Raw genomic sequence first — 22,202 nt, 5'->3', positions numbered from 1 at the left:
GAACTTCTAAATGTCTTCCTGGGCACTGAGAATAAACATAAAGAACACACCTTTTATTGTTGGACACTGGGTATAACACATAAGGTAAGATGATCATTTGGCTCTCCTCTGACTCCTTAGTTTTACCTGGTATGCTGCAAATAGGGAGACCACCACCAGGTTATTGAAGGTAGAGGAAATGGTGGGCTTTAATTTCATGGTCTTCTGGCTTCAACTGACCTTTTAATGCATTCAATCTTTTTACCTCCTCACTTCCTGCCAGGCCCAGCTCCTAAACCCTGAATTCTAGATATCAGTCTCAAAAACAGAAGAAACCTGGGTAAATTTGGGACAAAGTCCTAGATTTCCAGCAGTACCATGACTAATTACCAAACCTCAATCATTGGAATAGACATAGACCCTCTTGAGAATTCTGTCAGAGGACTTAAGTTTCTTCTCCATTGCAAATCCTGAATATTTCAGCTTTCTACTCTGAAGGAGGTCAGGGTGTCCTTTTCCAGCTCTATTCAACCATGATAGCAATGAAAATAATCTTGGAATAAATACAAATCCAGCTACTGACTTAGTTTGGTTGCCTCAAGAATTTGTTGACCCTTATTTGATTATCTAACTTGCTGCTTTGCTCTTATGATTCATGGTTCTCTAACTCTGCTGAGCAGTGTGCTTTATTCCTGACATTTTCCTTAGGCACCCTAGATTGCATGACACTGTTTAGATCTCTTCCTCAGCCCACTCATACTTAGTCACCTCACTGTGTTCATCTGTAAGTTTCATATACCAACACCTGCCTTAAGAGATGTTTCTCAGCTTCCTCATTAGAGGAATGAAGATTGGACATACACCATGTTTTCTAGAACTGCCCAGATCTCAAACATACTCTCCCACCATCAGTCTACCATAAAGTTATCAATCCAAATTTTGATTAATAAGTCAACAATATCTAGCTAAAGTGCCCTGTAGAAGTTGTTACGGTTGCTGGGAAGCTATATTTGAAATGCACAAGTTATTTGATGAATATAAAACTAGGAAAATGAAAAATGGAGATGTCTGGCAGATCACCTACCAGCAATTCGACCACAATTTTTTATAGTGAAAATATAGTGAAATAGTGAAAAATGAATCACTTCATATTAAATAGTATAGTGTTGGAACTGATTATTTTATTGTAGTGATACTTGGCTTATAATGGAATTTTGGACATTGAGGAATGTATTTATGACAAAAAATCAAAATTTCATGTCTTATATTTGTCTAGCATGTGGTAATGTGTGAAACCGTCACCAACATGCATTGCAGGTTCTTGGTACATGTTGTGCAATAGTAATTGGTTTGACAATTTCCACCTGGTGGAAGACAATGCAGTCTCATTTTTTTCTTCTGACATTAATAATATGTAATTTATTGTCCAGTCTGTGCACCACTGTGAAAGCACTTCACACATTCTCTTTCTACATAATTCCAGCTGACTTTTAAAAATGTATTTCTCAGTACATATTCCATCTCTTTATTTGCTTTTTTCATACAATTTGAGTGGAAAAATTCAGGAAATATACATTTTTGAAAAATTTGTGTTCTTTATGTCCCTTGAGAGGGGACATCTGAGTGGTTTGCTAGATTTACGATGTCCCCCTCAGAGTGGACATCCAAGTGCAAAGAGTTCAATTATAAACTCCACAGGAGCTTATTATGTAGCTCAGTACTTGGCACAGTGGATGGCACACAATGAGCCCTCAGTAAACATTTGTTGAGGCTGAATGCGGCGGCTCACACCTGTAATCCTAGAACTTTGTGAGTCTGAGGCAGGAGAATCACTTGAACCCAGGAGTTTGAGAGTAGCCTGGGCAACATAGTGGGACCTTGTCTCTATAAAAAAATTTAAAAATTAGCTAAGTGTCGTAGCATCACCTATAGTCCCAGTTGCTTGGGAGGTTGAGGTGGAAGGATCACTTCAGCCCAATAGGTAAAGTCCGCAGTGAGCCAGGCAACAAAGTGAGACCCTGACTCAAACATAAACAAAACATAAACAAAACATAACATAAACAAACAAAACAAATAACAAAAAAAACTTGTTGAATGTATGAATAAATTAATAACAAATAGGAATTTCTCAAGATTCTTGTCTGTAAGACATTTCTGAATGTGCAGTATTTCTTCCATCAGCTACGCTATTTCATGGAAGTGTATATTAGTTTAACTCTCAGAAAGTAGCATCTTCAAGTTTGGGGATTGCACTGAGATGACTATAGACAAGGCCTAAGAACTTCTGAGAAAAAAAAAAATCTCCTTTTCTAGCACCCCAGCCCCTAACTGACCTGAAGCTTCCCTAGGTGTCCTTTGAGATGTTTCCTTAATTTTTGCTCATTTAGTTTTCCAGGAACCCTTGGGGATGACTGAGCCCTTGACAAAGATTCTCTGGTTGACCAAACTTTAGTCAGGCTCCTGAACTTTCTCCGAGGCCCATCTATGCACTTCCTTGTAAAATCCAGTTTTAACAAAGAACGGTGCTAAGTCAGTTTAGTAAGAACCTCCATCCATGATGTATGATCACCCTCAATATCTGATCAGTTCTTCTCCCTCCAGAGTTCCCCAGGTGATGTCTGATTCCCCTGGTCTGTTTTTAGAAAGAATCCTCCTTATCACTGCTGTTTCCTTTTAGTAATTTCCATCCTCAGACATCCACCCTATTGCTTGGCTGTAAAGTCCCACTCGCCCATGCTCTGTGTGTCTCTTCCTCATTGCAAAATCCCATTGCCTTAGACTTTATGCCTATGGTGATGGTCCTGAATAAAGTCTTCCTTACCATGATTTAACAAGTATCATCGAATATTTTTTTCTTTAACATCTGGACAGAAAAAGGGATCTAAGAGATCAGATGTCTTGGAATAAAGCTGTGAGTAACTGAGTGACATTTCCTTGCTTACAGCTAATTAAGGTAGACTTATTAGTGCAATAATTCATTAAGGACACTTTTAATGGAGACATCGGAGCTGGTAGCAGGTAGCAGGGGAAGGGATGGATTGCCTCTCAAATTTCAGCCTTCAGCTTCAGTGTTGGTGTTAGAAACCCCAGAATGTGTGAGGAGTGTAGGGGTGAAAGGAGTTTTGCTTCCAACTGTTCTGAATTTTTGATAATTTGAATCTATAAAACAAACTGACAATATGCAGATTAATAGGAGAAATTTTATTTAAATTATTAATTTAATTTAAATTATAAATATAGTGATTAAGTTAATTAAATCATTTAGAAATGTTAGTTAAATTTAAATAAGATTTATTGTGTGCACAAGAGCCACACAAAATTGAGATTCCAAGAAGGACCCGGTGACTGAAGTTTTTATACCTTCTTGAAGCTACAGAAAAGAATAGGGACTTAGAGCTTCTGGGGGTTAGGAGGAGATGGCAACACAGGTTATGGGAGGGTGAGGTGAGGAGAGGCAGGTAGACTCTCAGGTAATCTCAGAGCTGTGCTCAGAAAGACTTGAGATGGGGTAAAAGTTTATGATAGGCCTGTAAAAGTATCAGACTTTTAGACTCTTTTTCCAGGAAGTTAACCTTTCCTAGATCTGGATGAGGCAGATAATGGGGTCTCAGAGAAAGCCTGTTTGTAGCCACTGTTTATTGCGTTAATATAGATTTCCTCTATACAGGCAAATCTCCCCCAACAAAGGACAGCTTTTCCCCTGTGTCTGCATCCCTCTGAAGAGCCATCTCAAAATATGCCCAAGAAGTATATTATGTGGTGACATATTTTGGTTTCCCATAGGAACGTTTTAGGCTTTTTCTTTCCAAATGTTTTTAAATGTCTTTATTGAGATATTAATTCAATATCACAAAATTCTTCAATTTAAAATGTAAAATTCAATGGCTTTAGTATATTCATAGAGTTTCACAACCACTCATGAGTTTAGTATTCTCAAAGCTAAAAGAAATCCTGTGCCCATAAGCAACCATTCCCCATTTCCCCCAGTCTTAAGGCAACTGCTAATCTACTTTCTGTCTCTATATATTTACCTGTTCTGTACAATTCATAAGAATGAAATCAGGTGATATGTAGTCTTTCGTGAATGGCTTCTTCTACTTAGCGTGTTTTCTTTTTTCTTTTTTTTTTGAGTTGGAGTCTCACTCTGTCGCCCGGACTGGAGTGCAGTGGCCGATCCCGGCCACCGCAGCCTTGACCTGCTGGGCTCCGGCGATCCTTCCGCCTCAGCCTTCCAAGTAGCCGGAATTACAGGCATGCGCTACCACGCCCGGCTGATTTTTTGATTTATTGTAGAGATGAGGTCTCGTTGCCCAGGCGGGTCTCGAACCCGCGGGCTCAGGCAATCCACTCACCTCAGCCTCCCAAAGGCGCGGGATTACAGGCTGAGCCACCGAGCCCGGCTGCGTGTTTTCAAGTTTCATACATATTGCAGTATGTATCAATACTTCGTTTCTTTTTTATTGCTGAATAATGTTCTATTTATCCATTCATTAGTTGATGGATGTTTGGACTGTTTCCACATTTTGCCTATTATGAAAAATGCTGCTATGAACATTGGTATATGAGTTTTTGTGTGCGTGTGCTTTTCATTTTTGAGGGGTATACACCTAGGAGTGGAATTGCTGGTTCATGTGATAACTCTACATTTAACATTTTAAGGAACTGCTACATTTCCACAGCAACCACCCTATTTTACGTTCCTACCAGCAATGAACAAGAATTCCAGTTTATTCACACCCTTGCTAACATTTATTTTTCTTTCTTTTTTGACAGTAGCCACTCTAATGGGCATGGAGTGGTCATTTCACTTCAAATAAAGTGAAGTGGTTTTAGATTTGAATTTCTTTATTGATGTTGAATATCTTGTGCTTGTTAGCCACTGTATATCTTCTTCTTCATTTTTTTTTGAAAGCAGGATATATTGAGCGGACAGAAAAGCTCCCACAGTGGGAGGGGACCCAAAGGTGTTGCCCTGTATATCTTCTTCAGAAAAATATCTATTCAAACCTTTCCCCATTGTTGGTTTTTCTTTTTTCTTTTCTTTTAGAGACAAGGTCTCATGCAGGCTAGAGTGCAGTGGCAGGATCATAGCTCACTGCAGCCTTGAACTCCTGAGCTCAAGTGATTCGCTCACTTCAGCCTCCTGAGTAGTTATGACTACAATGTATGCCACCACAACCTGCTAATTTTTGTAGAGATAGCATCTCACTATGTTGCCCAGGCTGATCTCAAACTCCTGCCCTTAAGAGATCCTCCTACCTTGGCCTCCCAAAGCACTGGGATTGCATGTGTGAGCCACCACACCTAGCTCTTATTTATTATTACCACAATTTTATTTGATATTTCATTGACCAGAATATATATACTTAAATTAATAGAGCCATTGCCTTACTAGACTCTGATGTGGCCATGTGCTCTTTGAGCTATGGCTGTCACCATGTTTCCTGGTTTTGACCCTCTTCCCTACCTTGAATCTTTTCTCTCTCTCTCTCTCTCTAGTTTACTTTATAGTAAACTATATTTTCCAATCTAAAATAAGTAGACTATTTTTGAGAGAAGTTTTAGGCTTATAGAAGATCAAGTATGTAGAGCAGAGAGTTCCCATATACCCTCTCTCCCCTGCTGGGTTTCCCTTATTTTTTAACATTTTGCTTTGGTGTGGTATATTTGTTACAGTTGATGAATCAATATTGATACATGATTATTAACTAAATTCCATTACTTACATTAGGGTACACTCTCTGGGTTGTATAGTCCTACACGTTTTCACAAATGCATAATGTCATGTGTCAATCACTATAGCCCATACAGAATAATTTCACTGTCCCTCAAGACCCCTGTGCTCCACCAATTCATCTCTTCTTCTCTATCCCAGGTCCCAGGTAACCACTGTTCTTTGTACTGTCTCCATAGTTTTTCCTCTTTCAGAATGTCATGTATTTGGAAATATATAATATGTAGCCTTTTAAGACTGGCTTGTTTTACCAGGAAATATGTTTTTTCATGGCTTGATAGATCATTTCATTTTTATTATTGAATAATATTCCATTGTATAGATGTACCATTGTATGCTTGTCCATTCATCTTTTGAGGGACATCTCAGTTGCTTCCAGTTTTTGGCGATTATGAATAAACCTACTATAAACAGTTGCATGCATGTTTTTGTATAGACATAATTTTCAACTCATTTGGGTAAATACTTAGGAGTGCTATTCCTGGACTACTTGATAAGGCAGTGTTTAGCTTTGTAAGAAACTGCCAAACTATCTTCTGAAGTGACTGTACCATTATGCATTCCCACCAATAATGAATGAGAGTTCCTGTGGCTCTACGTTCTCATTAGCATTTGATATTGTCAGGTTTTTTGTTTTGGATTTTAGTTATTTTAATAGGTGTGTAGTGTTATCTCATTGTTTTAATTTGCAGATCTCTAATGACATAAGATATCAACATCTTTTCATGTTTATTTGCCACACATATATCTTCTTTGGTGAGGTATCTGTTCAGATCTTTTGCCCATTTTTTAGTTGAGTTATTGTTTTTTATTATTGAGCTGCAAATGAGTTATTTATAAAATCTGGATACCAATCTCTTATCAGATATGATTTACAAATATTTTCTCCCATTCTGTGGGCTGTTTTTCCACTTTCTTGGTGGTATCATTTGGAGCGCCAAATTTTTATTTTTATTTTGTGTAGTCAGATGGCTTTATCTCTGAGTCACTTGCATTCTTACTGCTTGCAAACAGAATGGTCAGAGGCAAAAACAAAAGTAAGCAAGAGGAAGGGTAGTAGTAAAAGCAAGAAGAGACACGACCGTGGAGAGGCGCTGAAGCAAAAGTGTAGGTGCCAAAAGGGAAGGAGAGATTTGAGTAAGGGATGCACCTATGTTCCGGGAGCATTTGACCCATGTTCTCAGGGTGGATCCTGTTTGCAGTGAACTCAATTGATATGCTTGCGTCACCACCAGAATACTGCACTCACCTCCTCCTTCTGCAGTCTTGAGAAAGGGCTATCAAAGCAGCATTCTTACCTCTTGGTACTTCCATCCCAAGTACCAACTTTTCTGTATTTTCTTCGAGAAAGGCAAAGTAAATGTAAAAGGAGTTTTTGAGGTTATTTTATAGTGTTCAATGTTCCGCAAAGTCAGGGACACGGTTTCATTTATCTTTTCATCTCTCAGCACGTAATACAAATCCTGGCACATGGATTCCCAATAAGTGTTAGTGTAAAGAGTGACACAGATCAAATGGGGAGTGGGGAGTTTCTATTATCAGTTGCTGAAGATGTTGGAATGCAAAGGTGTCTCAGGCAGTCCCGGACTAGGAAAAAGTTCTCTCTGTTGAGAACAAGAGAAGCAACTGAATTGTTTCTGATTTTCACCACATACAGGAGCCGAAATAGCTATGAGGATCCCAGGACCCTCTGGGGAATGAAGAAACTAAGTCGCTGCCATATCTGAGCTGAGTTCTTGGGGGGAGGAGGAAGAGGAGGAGAAAAGCTGGCAGCAGGAGGCGGAGCTTCTGTCAGCATCTGCTAGTGGAGGTTTGGGAAGCCTTTCCTCCTTACCCCTCCCTTGTTGCCTCCACCTGGCTCCTCCCCGTGTTCGCCAAGCTCCCCTCCCCCCTGCCCAAGGACAATCTGCAGGAAAGCAGCAGCGGAGAAGCGCTAAGACTAAAAGGCAAGAGGGGGCCATTGAGTGAAGAACAAGTGGGGAAGCTGGGAATGAGGCGGGAATGTAGGGGCTGGGAGGAGGAGGTGGGGAGAACTGGAAAGAGCAAAATGGAAAAGAAGAGGCGATCTGGCATCAGAAGCCAGAGCCGAGAGGGGGATGGGTAGGGCAGTCGTGAAGAATCCTAGCCCCTTGGCCAGTCCCCCTCCACTTGCACGCTCAGCTCCCTTCCCAGGGAATCTAGGACGGGTGGGTGGTGCCGGGACAGAGTTGCCCTTGGCTGCCTGACCCTGTCCTGGCACTCACCCAAGTCAAATCAGGGCGCCTATGATGCTGCCTCTCTGGAGCTCTCCCTCCAGCGTGCTTATACATACACATGTGATTTTATAGATATGTTTCCATATCTATGTCTGTTTATCTCTACGTGCCTGCCACTGTGGGTCTATTAAGGATGTTATGTATGAGTGTGCATGCATTTCTGTGTCCTGTGCGTCTATAACTGTCTTAGAGATTTCAGAAGAACATGAGCTGTTTTTTACAGGTCAGCAATCCTAACGTTCCCCTTGTTATGGCGAATTTTCTCCCTCACTGATGCCTCCAGGGATGGAAGATCCCTTTGTGGGCTTCTACCTCGTGATGAGTTCCAAGAGTGAATGAGAAGAAAAAACCCAGGAAAAAAAGGAACAGCATACGCAGATGTCTTGTTCTTTCCTTTCCAATTTTTCCCCTTCCTATTTCCTCCCTCCACTTAGTCTTTCTTTTTTTGGAAACAGCAGAAATTTGGGCATGAACGTTCTAGTTAAATAGGAGTGTGTCTCTGTTCATGTGTATGTTCCATTCACTGTATGATTTCTTAAGCCCAAGTTGTGTCTGAGTGTGTTTTAGAAGTAGAGAGAATATGGAGGTATATCTTTATCCAAGCCCATTTTTAATTTTTTATATATTTATATTTCATGTAGCTCATCAGTTCATTAATGCCTTCAGCATTCATGTAGCTCATCAGTTCATTAATGCCTTCAGCAAGTATTTATTGAGCCCCTGTAATGTGCATAGACTTCGCAAGACTTTGGGAGCCTATGGGAGTTTTTAAAAAATGAACATGATTCCTGCCCTAAAGGTTTCCAGTCTAGTTAGGGACAGTGATTTTAGCAGTGATCTGGTCCAGTGGCCAGCAAACTTTTTCTGTAAAAGACCAGATAGTAAATATTTTAGGCTTGTAAGGCTCCTAGTAGGTCTCTGTCATAATGTATACCCTGCTGTTGTAGCACAAAGGCAGCCATAGATAATAGGTGAATGAGTGAGGATAGTATGGAAATTTGAATTTCATATATTTCTCTCACGCATGAAATACTTTTTGCAGCCATTTAAGAATGTAAAGACCCTTTCATAGCTTGATGCCATACACAAACATGAGAGGGGCTGGATTTGGCCTGTGGGCTATAGTTTGCTGACCCCTGATCTAATCCAAACCTCTTTTCTCTGTGTAAGAAGCAATTAAAATGCCATGTGGAGTAGTATTTAAGTGCTAAGTAAATAATCCAGTTCTAGACAATTTGTGATTAGAGGAAGTCTAAAAAGAAGCCTTTCTTGACCTGTGGTAATCAGTGAAGGTTTGGTGAGTTTCATAAGGGTACAACTGGGACTGGCCTTAAATGATGGAGTGGGGTATGGATCTGTGGAAAGAGCCACAATTGCCATTTGGATAAGAAGTATAGTGTGCCCAGGCTCAAAAGTGGGGGCAGCAAAGGATGTGCAGGTAACAATGGAGCAGATAATCCATGGGACCAAAGGTTGAGGTTCTAGGCAAGGGCTAGATTGTAGAAGCTTTGAATGCCTATTCAAGAAGTTTGGAGTTTATCTGTCAGTACTGTTTAAATGTAGTATGTTTACTAATCGTGTCTCTTAATAACACTATGTGTGTTTGTGTATGTATGTTTGTGTACATGTCTCATTGCTTTAAATTTTGTTGGCGTGTGTGTGTATTTGTGTATTTCTGTGATCTGTCTCTATAGACAGCTACCCTAATTTCCCCAGATGTGGGTTACCAACATGAGCTGCTTGCAAAACTCCTGTTCGTATGAATGAATCCTTTCTCCACTGAAGCCTCAGGGACCTATGACCTTCCTATGAAGGTTTATTTTGTGTGTCTAATAGAGTGAAGAAGGGAATATAAGCAGAGAGAGACCAGCTATTGTAGTAAGCAACTTGGGTGGAAAGAGGCAGTGAGGATAGAAAGGAGGGAATGGATAAAGGAAGATAACAAGAAGGGACAATAATTGGATATGGCTACTGTTTTGAATCTGGGAGGGAGGGAGGAGATAAATTTTAAAATAACAGGTTTTAGCCTGGAAAACTGGAAGAGGGATGATTAAAATGGCATTTTATGGATACAAAAGTATGTTTTGTGTGTTCCATTGAGACAGATAATTCCTAAAAACAAAAATATGAAGGTGTTCCCATATCTTGTGTACATATCTGTGTATGTATGGTGATGATTTTTGTGTTACACTTCCCATTTGATAGTAGTAGTGTGAGGGGCAAAGCCCACCGACAAAGGATCAAGAGAAACTCAGGAAGCTAAGAGCCTGAGGAGTGAGAAGAGCCATAGAAAGTCCCTAACCACTCCTGAGACTGACTCCATTAATTTTTCTAAGCTCTGATGTGCCTTTATAACCTCAAACTTCAGTTTCAACTCCATATCACCCCACCCTGCTCTAGCCACTCAATTCCATCACATCAAACCCTAATCTTAACCGTAACCCAACCTACCCTTGCTCTTCTGCATCTGCTTTACTGGTTCTTAGTCAGTGCCTAAAGCCTCATCTGATTCCCACCCTCTGCAATAACTCTTCCCTCCATTAAAAGGGAGGAATCCTTGGGGCTCACTCAACTTTCTTTCTCCCTTTCTCATTTCTGTTTGGTCAACTGCTCTTTTGCCTGACCTTAGCTTATTCCCCAGATAGGTTCCAATTGGGGTGGGAGGGATCAGGGAGAGATTAGCTAGGACTTTATCACTCTTGGGCTTGATTACGGTGACATTTCAGCTTGTCAGTCTGTGAGGGTGTGGCTCTCCTCTGGAAGAAGTCCAAAGCTCCCAGGCTGCAAAGCCCAGACTTAGTGTAGTGGGAAAGCCTGACTGAAGTGGCTCTAGCCAGTCTGAAAGCTGTTGTTTGAGCTAGTAGCACCTTGATTCAGCTGCGTTCTAACTGACCATTGTCTTAAATTCTAGAGTGGATCATGACCCATGAAGAGCACCATGCAGCCAAAACCCTGGGGATCGGCAAAGCCATCGCCGTGTTAACATCTGGTGGAGATGCCCAAGGTAAGTAGGAGGGGTTAAAAAACATGGCTGGTTAGCCCCTTGGAGTTCCCTGCCTCCCTTAGCCTGTGGAATAGAACTATCCTTTGGTAGTAGGTTCACTGGGATCCTGGGCTTTCCTAAACATCTCTGTGAGGTGTAAGTCCCCAAGTGCATTTGGATTTTATTTGCTCTCTTACTTACCCACATCTTTATAAAATTTCCTTTTAAGTTTCTCTGAAAATTTGGGGCCATTTTGGTCTTCTGGTACCTTGGTAATGGTGGGAAAGGGAAGAGACCCAGAACTGGTATTTGGTGGGCCCCAGCTAGATCTTCAGGTATTACCTCTGATGTTTGGAGAGTTCTTGCACTGACCAGGGTCACTCAGGCACTCTGTTTTCTCTGTCTTTTCCTCCTTTCCATTCCTTTAGCCTTTGAACAAATATAAACAACAGCTGTTAATCAGCACAGATTCATTTCTGGTAGAAAACAGAGCCAGAGAGAATCATTCTATGGGTTGAATCCAAGAAACCTGGGAGTTACAAAAATTAGGAATATAGGAAAAATGGAGCAGGAGAGGGGATGTATGATTTTTTAAAAAACAAAACTTTTTCCTTCTTTGATCTTCTTGTGTATTCTAGTTTATAATACATTGAAGAGGGGCAGAAGCTCTGTGAAAGGGATACTAGAACATGGAGATAATGATGAAAAAAAGAGAGCAGACAAGAGATTTCAGCTAGTCTACTCTCTTCTGTACCACTGTTCCTTTCCTAGACCTGGTGCTAAAGGACCCACTTTGTATAAAGCCCTATCTTGCATGTTGTGAAGAAGTTGGTTTCCTTTGGGAATTTTTAGTTTAATGAATATATTGCTAGAATTCTTTTGTCAGGCACATAAATAAAACTATGCAAATGTGCATTAACCAAGTAGAATCCACTTATATGATGAAGTGATAGGTCCTGGTTGGATTAATCAGGGAAAACTTTATGGAGAAAATAGACTTCAAGGAACAGAACTCTTTTTTTTTAGAACTCCTTATTCAAGTAAGATGCTTAGAACAGTAGCTGGCACATAGTAAATACTCAATACATGTATTATTAATTAACTAAAAATGAATTAGTGAGCATCTGCTGTATGTCAAGCAGGATGATAGTTGCTGAGAATACTGTGAAAAAAACTAATACTGTGAAAAACTATCACAGTTTTTGTTCTTATTCTTCTTAGCTAGACTTAACGTTTTACAACTAATGTTTATTTAATTATAATTATGAGATATGTTATGAATCAGGAAGTGGTAGGATGAGGAAACTGAGGAAGGTGGGCACAGAGGTCTGAGTTAAGGAATAGTGACCAGATAATGAATGCAGAGCCCTTGCAGGGGTTGTAGAGATGGCAGATCTTGGTTTTCTTGCTTCTCTCTTCTCTCCATGCCAATCAATACTGAGTTCTTCAACATACACCTGAGTGTTGAACCTTAAACCTTGACAGAATGGCCTGTGGATTCATGTTGTCAGATTAGGGGATGAAAGAACCTGCTAAAATATCCAAGTGAGACATACAAAGTTATGAAATGAAGGAAAAGAGCTCTTTGGAGAGGGAGAGAGATTTTTTAAAAAATAGGCCTAGGATTTAACTTGGGTCTAAGAGCAGCAGAGCCCTTCCAAATCTTCTGGTCCTGAGCAGTGAGACCCTCTTGTTCTAGGGATGACCATAACCTGCCTGCTGTAAGAGCAGGATCCCCTTTCATGGAAGCAGGGGCTACAGATGAGCTAATTTCTGAAGGGCCCAGATAAGCCAAGGCCAGTGGAAGTCTGTGATAGGCACAATGTATCCAGGGAAATATTCCTCTTGCAAATCCATGTAACATCACAGGAACATTCCAGTAGGAATGAGCATGGTAGAAAATGAAATTCTAGAGAGTCATAGAGGCAGAACAGAAAATTCAAAGTAGAACTGAGAGGTTGCAGCTGAAGGAGCAGCTCAAATTCAGAAGTGGTCTGCCCAGAGATAAGTTTGATGGACCCTAGTCCTCCCAGGGAGAAAATGTAGAAATGTCTTTTTCCCCCATAGGGTCTCTGGGCCATGTGGGAAAGTGAGATTCAGCTCTGTAAAATCCATAGAGGTCACAGCTTTGTCATTCTCTGAACTCAGCAAAGCTAATAATCTCATGATGTAGAAAAATGGCCAGGAATTAGACATCATGAACTCAAAAGCCTAGAACTCTGGGATGCTGGGCTAATTAAATACCAAATTCTAATTTCCTTTCCAACCCAGAAATGGCCTCAGCCTCCTGAAATTGCTGCATTTGGCCTCGTGACATTGGCATATTCTACCCCTGGAAAGGACCTCCGTCATCTGCTCCAGACAGACTGGCATTCCAAATGATGTTTATCTTTTTTTTTTTTTTTAAATTATAGATAGGATCTTGCTATGTTGCCTAGGATGGACTTAAACTTCTGGGCTCTAGCGCCCGGGAGGGAGGCTCCTCCCACCTCAAGTCTCCTGAGGAGCTGGGACTTGAGGCAGGCGCCACTGCACCCAGCTTATCCTATTTTTACTAATTAATTTATTATTTACTTTTTGAGACAGCATCTCAGCTCTGTCACTGAGGCTGGAGTGCAGTGGCCACATCATAGCTCATTGTAACCTTGAGCTTCTGGCTTTAAGTGATCCTCCCATCTCAGCCTCCCAAAGCACTGGGATTATAGTTGTGAACCACAATGCCTATTTCTAATGGTTTACAGGACCAGGAATTCTTTTACCTCTCTGGATTGCTATTTTAGGGTTTATAATTAATTACATATAATCACATAATTATATATCCAATAGAAAGTACAATTCACATCGATCAAATGTTTATTTCTCATAAATTAAGAAAAAATGTTATTCAAAGTTAAGGGAGAGAGAAACTTGGTATCAGCTTTCAAAAAAGCTGTGACCAAGTTAATTATTAGTATTTTTTTTCTGTCTTGTCTTGTCAAGACCCATCACCCCATAGTTCTTCTTCCTAAGACCTCTTCCCAATAGGCTATAATTGGAAACTCCAAACTACGTGCTTATGATGTTCTCCAGAGTCCCCCTTGACTGTACCCAGAATACTCACTGCATGGTGCCCGTAATCTTATCCTTCATCTTGCTTCTAATAAGTCAGGCAGCTGCTCATAGAGGGTTATTTAGGGCAACATGGAACAGCCAAGGAGACTCTGGCCAGAACCGGCTTGGGGCCAGACTAGGATAGTAAGCTGGATAGGAGAGACTGGGACTCCTTAGTATAAACTATTTATATGCCCTAGTCTGTAATTTTTAGGGAACCAGGGACTTTAGGCATAGGTACAGAGTCATAAAGGGTATCTTAAAACTTGGTATCTAGGAAAACACTTTAGTATTCAATTTAGAGGCAGGAAGGCTGTCTTCTGGAGATCAGTGGGGTTGAGGTAACAAGGCAGAGGGAGAAGAGAATCTTCCTTGTTGTGAGGTTTTTCTTCTGCCCAACAGATTTGGATTTTCCCTGCCCATCATCTATTGTTTGTTTTAAACTGAAAAACATTTAAGTGATTTTAAGTCATTTTCTTAAATTTGCCCTCTACCCCTCCATTTACTTAGCTTGGGTACAGGAAGCAATGTTCCAACTTATACATTTCAGAATAATTTTTTCCCTTATTTCCTAAAATTACAAATTCATACTCCAGGTGTCCAGAAAAGAATCCCATAGGTCATATGACAGGCTGTAAAACAAATTTGAATTTCATATCTGTTCTGTTCTTTTTGGGTTGACTTTATTCCCTCTTTCCTAAAGCATTTATGGCTTCATGTTGACTTTGACCTTGCTCCTTTCACACACAAAGCCTTTTCCTGAAGCTTCTGAGAAGCCCTTTCTCTTCACAGATTTTGTTTGTTTGTTTTGATTTCTTCAACTTAAGGCTGTGGATTTAGGCTTTTAGACTTTATGGGGCTTTGCCTTAGTGATGTCATAAGTAGCCTTTGACATCAGTGCTCACCAATGACCTGTTGTTGACAAGTCCAACCTTCCAGACCTTATCTTAGGCCAATTATCAGAAGCATTTGGCACAGTTCCCACTTCTTAAAACTGTCCTCTTTTTGGCTTCCAAGACACTGCTAAGTACTGGTTCTCTTTTTGTCTTTCTTGCTACCCGCTATTCATCTCCTTTATTGGAACCTCTCTTCCCCAGCCCATTCCTTCAATGTTGGTTTTCCTCAGGGTTCCATTCCTTGCACATTTCCCTTCTAATTCTACAGATCCTCTTGAGGTTGTCTCTTCCAAGCTTACATGAATGCCCCACAAGAATTTCAAATTCAACACATCCAAATATGAATGTGTTGTCCCCACTCCTACCTTCCCAAACCAAAACCTGCCTGCGCTCAGTTAATGGTATCACACTTCTACTCTTTGCCGAAGTCAGTCACAGGGCCTTTCCTCTTCCATCTCCAAACCTTAAAATGTAATCGCATTACTGACTAGATAGAAGCCCTGTGGTTTCCGTTTCCTGGATATCTCCTGTTCAGTATTTGTTTTGTCCCAAATGCTACCCTTCCAGTCCATACCCTTCACATTTCTTGTCTAGAATGCCAGGTAGCCTCCTAATCCTAGTAACACCTCTCTCAAGCCGTCTTCCACATTGCTACCAGAATTATCTTTCTGATATGGACATCTCATCATGTCCTTCTGCTCTCAAAATTCTTCAGGGATTCTTCATTGTCTGTGACTTTTTTTTTGGTGGGGGGGCACAGACCCCCTTTACAAATCAAATGAAAACTGTGGACCTTCTCCCCAAAGAAATGTCTATGCCTGCAAAACTTTTCATACAGTATCACGGAATTCACAGATTCCCTGAAAACTGCCATCCATGAATCCCAAATTAAACCTTGGCCTCCAGAATAAAAGCTAGACTTCTTTATAGGGCACATAGGTGCTGCCCACTGTGAAGCTTCATCTCTCACCACTTTCTAGCTTATGTTGTATTCTTCATAATACTGAATTACCTAGTTATTTTTGACCCTCATTTTTGTTTGTGCTATTCTCCTGTCAAGAATACTTTTTCCCAAATTGTCCACTTGATAAAGGTATTTAAAAGGTATTGTCTTTTAGGTCTGAGGACAAATGCTGTCTTTTCTGTATAATCCTCCCTGACTTCCTCCTGGCAGGTTTAGATGCTCTTTGAACCTGTTTCTGCATTTGTACATCTCTCTCTTTTTCCTTTTCTTTTTCTTTTGTAAGAGATGAAGTCTTGCTGTGTTGTTCAGGCTGGTCTTGGAACTTCTGAACTCAAGTGATCCTCCTGCCTCAGCCTCCTAAGTAGCTGGTACTACAGGCATGCACCACCATGCTAGACTTGTATCTCTTTAATGGAGACCAATAGTCTTGCTGTATCCCCAGTGCCTAGCACAGTGCCTGGAACATGCTAGGTGTAGTTAATATTTGTTCAGTGAGTGAATGAATTTTCAATTCAATTTGGAGCTAATAACCATGTAATACCAACCTTTGGCAGCCTGCAAAAAAAGAGACATTCTGGTTGTTTTTATTCCATTCCCATTCCAGATAGCTTTGACTTATTCAATAGTTTGTGGTTTTTTGAGTTTGATGTTATAAATTTTTCCACTTACTGGCTTTCCTAATGCTTGCTGGTATATGGCATTTCTCCAGCCACATTAAGGACAATATGAACAGATTTTGGATTGAAACAAAAGTATTGACTGGGGTACCTAAGAGAGTGTGGCTGAAATGGTTTACAAGAAGTTGAGCAATCATTGCTCCAAGAATCCTTAAGCACTACCTTGAGCCCCTCTTCACATTATGAGGTAGGATAGGAATGCCTACCTTCTCTCACCAATAAAGCCATGCTCAGTGCAGTATCAGTCACATTGTGCCTAATGTGGAACCCGTATGGAACACCTGCTGTGTGTTGCATGTTGTGACAGGTTGGCTCCTCCACAGGGCTCCTGGAAGAAAGTTATTGTCATTGAGCAAATAATAGGAGAGGGATAATACTCATCTGTGAAAAAGGGAAAAGACTCTCCTCTCTATTTTAGTCCTATTTTTTTCTCCCACTGGAAGCAAAGAGAGAGTATAATTTACAGCAGAACTTTTAAGCTCCTCTTATACATCCTATATATGTGTAAGGAGGAAGTCAGCAAGTATTTGTTGACAGATTGAGTGAATGCCAGAAGACAGTGATAAAGCAGATTCTCCATTAATTCTCCTGTACTCTTCATCACAGCCTCTTCTGGCAGTGTGGGAGCTAGTGAATCACAACTGTGTGGCACACATTGGAACACAGACCAACTCAAATGACACAAAAAAGGCATGTGTGTGTGTGTATGTGTGTAGACTAGGAGAATCAGCCATTCAGTAGCAGACATACTCGTGAACAGACTGTGACTCGCCAGGTCACTGAACAACAGAGTCATGTCTTTGTCCTGAAAAGCCTACCAAAGCTATGTCTAGATTCAGTGCAGAAAGCCAGGAAAAACCTAGTCCAGCCACTGAGATTAGTAGGGCAAGGCATGGAGAGGTCAGTAGTGTTGACTTAGGCATTTTAGAACTTGAATTCAAATCTGAACTTTCTATAAGTACTAGTTCTGTGACCTTCAGTTTCCAAATCTATAAAATGGATTGTAGGTAGGATGAAATGGGATGATGTTTGACTAGCTCTTGGCAGTGTCTTAGTCTACCATACACATTCAAGAAAGTGCTTTCTCATTTCTGTTCTCAGATTGACCTGTCAAGGAAAGGCCTTGGGAGAGGCAGGATTTTTTTGGGATGGGGGTAGGGGATGAAGGTGGGTATCCAGAGCTCTAGTAACATTGACTGGAAGACTTTGATGAGAGTTACTCTAGATTCAAAGAAAAGACTAAGAAAAGTACTGACTCATTATCTTTAGCCAGATTGTAACCGCTGGGCATTCCAGGGCTGCTTTTCTGAGGAATAACCTCTCCCTGACTCCTTTCTTCCCTCCTTGTAGGTATGAATGCTGCTGTCCGGGCTGTAGTTCGAGTTGGTATCTTTACTGGTGCCCGTGTCTTCTTTGTCCATGAGGTTGGTTCTCTACTTTGTTTCCTTCACTCTTTCTCTGTCTTCTGCTGAATCTGCCTCCCACCCCCTTCCCACTTTCTGTTTCCTTACCTCCCAGTTACATTGCTATGTTTGATTTTCCTTGGTTTCTCAGCACCATGAGTCACTCCTTCCCACTCTTGGCTCCAGTAGTGAAGCTGGGACCCAAGAATCTGTGAACTGGGTTCTCATGGTGCCTGTTCATTTTAAAAGGAAGAAGTTACTTTGAGTCTTCCTTCCATCTCTTCCAAAACAGAAACTGAAATGGGTAGTACTTATAGCAAACTGAGTATATCCAGTGGTAGAGCCCAGCAGGAAAGAACCTTGCTATCGTTCTGTAGTTTGCCTTCTTTTCTGAGGTACTCACTCCTTGGGTCCCTCCTCTCAGTTCCCTCTCATGCCTCACCCACTCTTGTTTCTGTAAGATTCATTTGCCATTTTTTTCTCAAATTTTATAGTCACTTAACAAGTCACATGTCTATTCTTCTCTCCTGCCAACATCCCCTTCTACTTTTCCCCATTGTTATCAAGACCATCTGTTATCTATACCCCTGGGAAGCAGGTTGGTGGAAATAGGATGATTCAAAATTAAGAGGAATTAAAATTAAATGTTAGGAAGAATATCCTGATGTTTCAAAAATGGAAGACACTAAAGAGTATTAAAAAAAGTTGACATCTCCTTCTTTAGACTGTGTTAAATATGATAGTCTCGTGAGCATCCAGGAATCACTAATGGGAGGAGGTGACTTGCATCTCAGAGAACCTCTTCCCAGGGATCTTGTCTTAATCCTGGGAATTTAGGGGGAAGTCAAGTAGAGGCTGAGCAGGTATAATGTGTTCCACAGGGTTATCAAGGCCTGGTGGATGGTGGTGATCACATCAGGGAGGCCACCTGGGAGAGTGTTTCAATGATGCTTCAGCTGGTATGTTCCAGAGAACTCCTGTCCCATATTTGTCCTGTCCTTGTTTCATCCCACTCTGGTTTGGGCTCATGGTCTCCCAAATCCTCTGCCATGTGGTTTGATGTGATGGAATCCAGTGACAAGAGAGGGGTTATATTTCCCCTTTAGTCTTTGCATGTGGAAATATTCCCCTGGTTTCCTGGGGCGGGTGGGGGTAGGGCAGTGATCACAGGATGATTTGCTCTTTATAGAAAGGTCATAGGCAAGACTTTGGGAACTGGCACAAAAGCAGGTCCTACTCTGAGGTCACGGGGAAGGTCTGGCCCTGAAAATAACCTTACCAGAAGACTGAAGCCAGAGCTGAAATCTGCCAGTCCTCATGTGGTAGAGATGAAGTGACCTGAAACCAAACCATTTAAGGGAGGAAGGAACTGAGACTGCCCTTCAGAGTCTCAAAAAAAAAAAAAAAAAAAAATCGTAAGAATATCCCGATCGCATGTACAGGCCTTTATGCTACTTACTCCATGTCATCCTAGGAGTCTTCTAATATATACCCACTGTGGGCTAGCCTAGTAGAAATATAATCATCATTTGATGATTTACTGAACATTTTGCAAATTATACTTGTATCTCAATCCTTCATCTCAATCCCCTAAAAATCAATGGGAAGAAATTTAATATGCAGTGTCTAGTGAAGGCTCTACTTAGGCAATGATCTCTGCCATAAAATGGTCTGAGAATGAGCCAGAACTCCCTACCAGTATCCCAAGTCATGGACACCCAGGAGCTTATATGATGTGAAAACCCCAAGTATACTTATCTCTCTTGAGGCTAGTTCTTGGGAATGTAAAGCTTTCTGTCCGAGAGTGATTTTTCCCATGAATACCTGGTGTTGTGGCTCTTGCCATTAGCACCATAGATCCCAAGGAGCTAAGGGGAAGGGACTGGCAGTGCCTGGGTCCAGTTAGAACTCTCAGTGTATTAGAGAGGAAAAATACTATGAAGCACATTGGCTTGAACTCCTAATAGTAGTTTGAACACAATCCAGTCACATCAGCCATTAGGGAGGATTTCCAAAGACTGAAGTCATTGTTACTTCTTTCGCTTCTAAGAAGATGTGAAAGATGGAAATTATTTCAGAAACCAGCAGACTTGTATGTATTCACCTGAGGATAGTCACTTTGATGGTGAAACCTTCAATGAAATGTGTTCTTAGCAGTCTTCTAAGATGTGTAGCAGACTATGGGAAAGACCCTGTGATGTCTCAACCAGCATCATTTCTCTTACCTTTGGAAGGGACAGATGACTCTTTTTTTTTTTTTTTTTTTTTGAGTTGGAGTCTCACTCTGTCACCCAGACTGGAGTGCAGTAGCCGCTCCCGGCCACCGCAGCCTCGACCTGCTGGGCTCCGGTGATCCTTCTGCCTCAGCCTTCCAAGTAGCTGGAATTACAGGCATGTGCTACCAAGCCCGGCTGATTTTTTGATTTATTGTAGAGATGAGATCTCGCTGCCCAGGTGGGTCTCGAACCCACGGGCTCAGGCAATCCACTCACCTCAGCCTCCCAAAGGCGCGGGATTACAGGCTGAGCCACCAAGCCCAGCTGACAAATGACTCTTAAGGATTCCAGGGGACTTCCTAGGGAGTCACATGGTTATGTTAGTCCATCACAGTGTTGGAATAGGAGAAATGTTAGAATGTTGAGCCCAAATTTGACTGTGTCATCTGGGGAGCCATCTTCTACCTCTTCTATAAAGGGAGGCACAGTGATTGGAAGTGCCCGGTGCAAGGACTTTCGGGAACGAGAAGGACGACTCCGAGCTGCCTACAACCTGGTGAAGCGTGGGATCACCAATCTGTGTGTCATTGGGGGTGATGGCAGTCTCACTGGGGCTGACACCTTCCGTTCTGAGTGGAGTGATTTGTTGAATGACCTCCAGAAAGCAGGTAGGACATTGTTCACATCAATATTATGTGTTTGTGTAAGAGTGCACATACACACACACACACACACACACACACACACACACACACACACACCCCTCTTCCCTACCACTGGGGAAAAATATTACCCAGGCATGAGTAGGCAGCCTCTGCCTTCCTTTTTCTGCCATTGCATATAATTCCCTTTGGCTAGTTTCTTCTCTCTCTAGAAATCTCCTCTTTAGGCACTCTGGGTACCTCACCCAGTGGCTCCTGGATTGTTTCCCATTGTCAGGTAAGATCACAGATGAGGAGGCTACAAAGTCCAGCTACTTGAACATCGTGGGCCTGGTTGGCTCAATTGACAATGACTTCTGCGGCACCGATATGACCATTGGCACTGACTCTGCCCTGCACCGGATCATAGAAATTGTAGATGCCATCACCACCACTGCCCAGAGGTAAGGGGCCTAGGGGGTAGGCAGTGCAGGAAGATGGCTGCTGGGACAGGCTAAAGAGCTAGAGGCTAGTGAAAATTATCTTTCAAGCTATGGCAACTACAATGACCAGTTTTCTGGGTGTAGCACTATTTTAAACATTGTACTGCTCCCTAAATGCTATAGGGTTTGACTTTTGCTACTGCCCAGCCCACTGTCCAAATATGTCTTTAACTACCTATGGGGTCTCCCAAATGGTAGGCCTCCAGACTGGATAAATCCAGGGAGCCCAAACTTGAGCTGCATTTTCCAACCATGTCATTGAGACCATAGAGGCCATAACCACCACTGCTCAGAGATAAGGGGACATGGGAGGAGTCAGTGTAGGATGGGAGGATAGAAGGGTAACAGTTGACTCCAGGGTGATCCTAGAGGATTCCAGTTTAGTCCAGTCTTCTCTCCCCTTTTTTCCCTTTCTCTCTTTCTCCTCCTTGACCCTCTTCCTTTCTGGAACAGAGCTGCTGTCACTGATACCTCTTACTGCTGTGTTTTCTCAGGATATCTTGTTGCTAAAGTGTTTTTGCTTGGGTCTTCCTGGTCTCCCAGAATGGCCTAGCAACATACATGTATCTCCCAGAGAGGTTAATGGACTAGATGTTTGTGGTGGTTTGATCCTGGCCGTAGGAATACCTGGACTATGCGAGTCCTATGTCTGTCTCTTGCAGCCACCAGAGGACGTTTGTGTTAGAAGTAATGGGCCGCCACTGTGGGTAAGATTCCTATCCTGAACCATTATTCCGTGGACCCAGCAGCAGCCCTTTCCTCTTCCCCAAAGAGTCCCGCAAAGTCTCAGTGGCAGCATATCTGGAGGTGCACACACTCCTTGTGGTGTGGTCCCGTTTCCTGTCTCTACTCCATTTCCCT

General features: G+C 41.7%; 1 protein-coding gene across 3 annotated transcripts in view; it reads left to right on the top strand.

The window, feature by feature from the left end:
* The window catches only part of PFKM (phosphofructokinase, muscle), a 42,795-nt gene that overhangs the window by 9,894 nt on the left and 10,699 nt on the right, over positions 1-22,202 (top strand). The window contains exons 1-7 of one of the 3 annotated variants that reach the window (XM_008069252.1): positions 7,491-7,659; positions 10,880-10,972; positions 17,929-18,002; positions 18,863-18,940; positions 20,676-20,865; positions 21,137-21,302; positions 22,004-22,048. In XM_008069252.1, coding sequence (XP_008067443.1) covers positions 10,888-10,972; positions 17,929-18,002; positions 18,863-18,940; positions 20,676-20,865; positions 21,137-21,302; positions 22,004-22,048 — 638 coding nt within the window. In that variant the 5' untranslated portion in view covers positions 7,491-7,659; positions 10,880-10,887. Of the gene's footprint in view, positions 1-7,490; positions 7,660-10,757; positions 10,792-10,879; positions 10,973-17,928; positions 18,003-18,862; positions 18,941-20,675; positions 20,866-21,136; positions 21,303-22,003; positions 22,049-22,202 lie in introns of those variants that run through there. The other 2 variants (XM_021718169.1, XM_021718168.1) reach the window with 2 other exon arrangements.

The sequence above is a fragment of the Carlito syrichta genome, unplaced genomic scaffold (assembly GCF_000164805.1).
Source record: "Carlito syrichta isolate Samal-C Ts95f unplaced genomic scaffold, Tarsius_syrichta-2.0.1 Scaffold311884, whole genome shotgun sequence".
In the NCBI taxonomy this organism is placed as follows: domain Eukaryota; kingdom Metazoa; phylum Chordata; class Mammalia; order Primates; family Tarsiidae; genus Carlito; species Carlito syrichta.
Note: the sequence above shows the minus strand (reverse complement) of the source record. Positions and strands in the feature narration are given on the sequence as shown.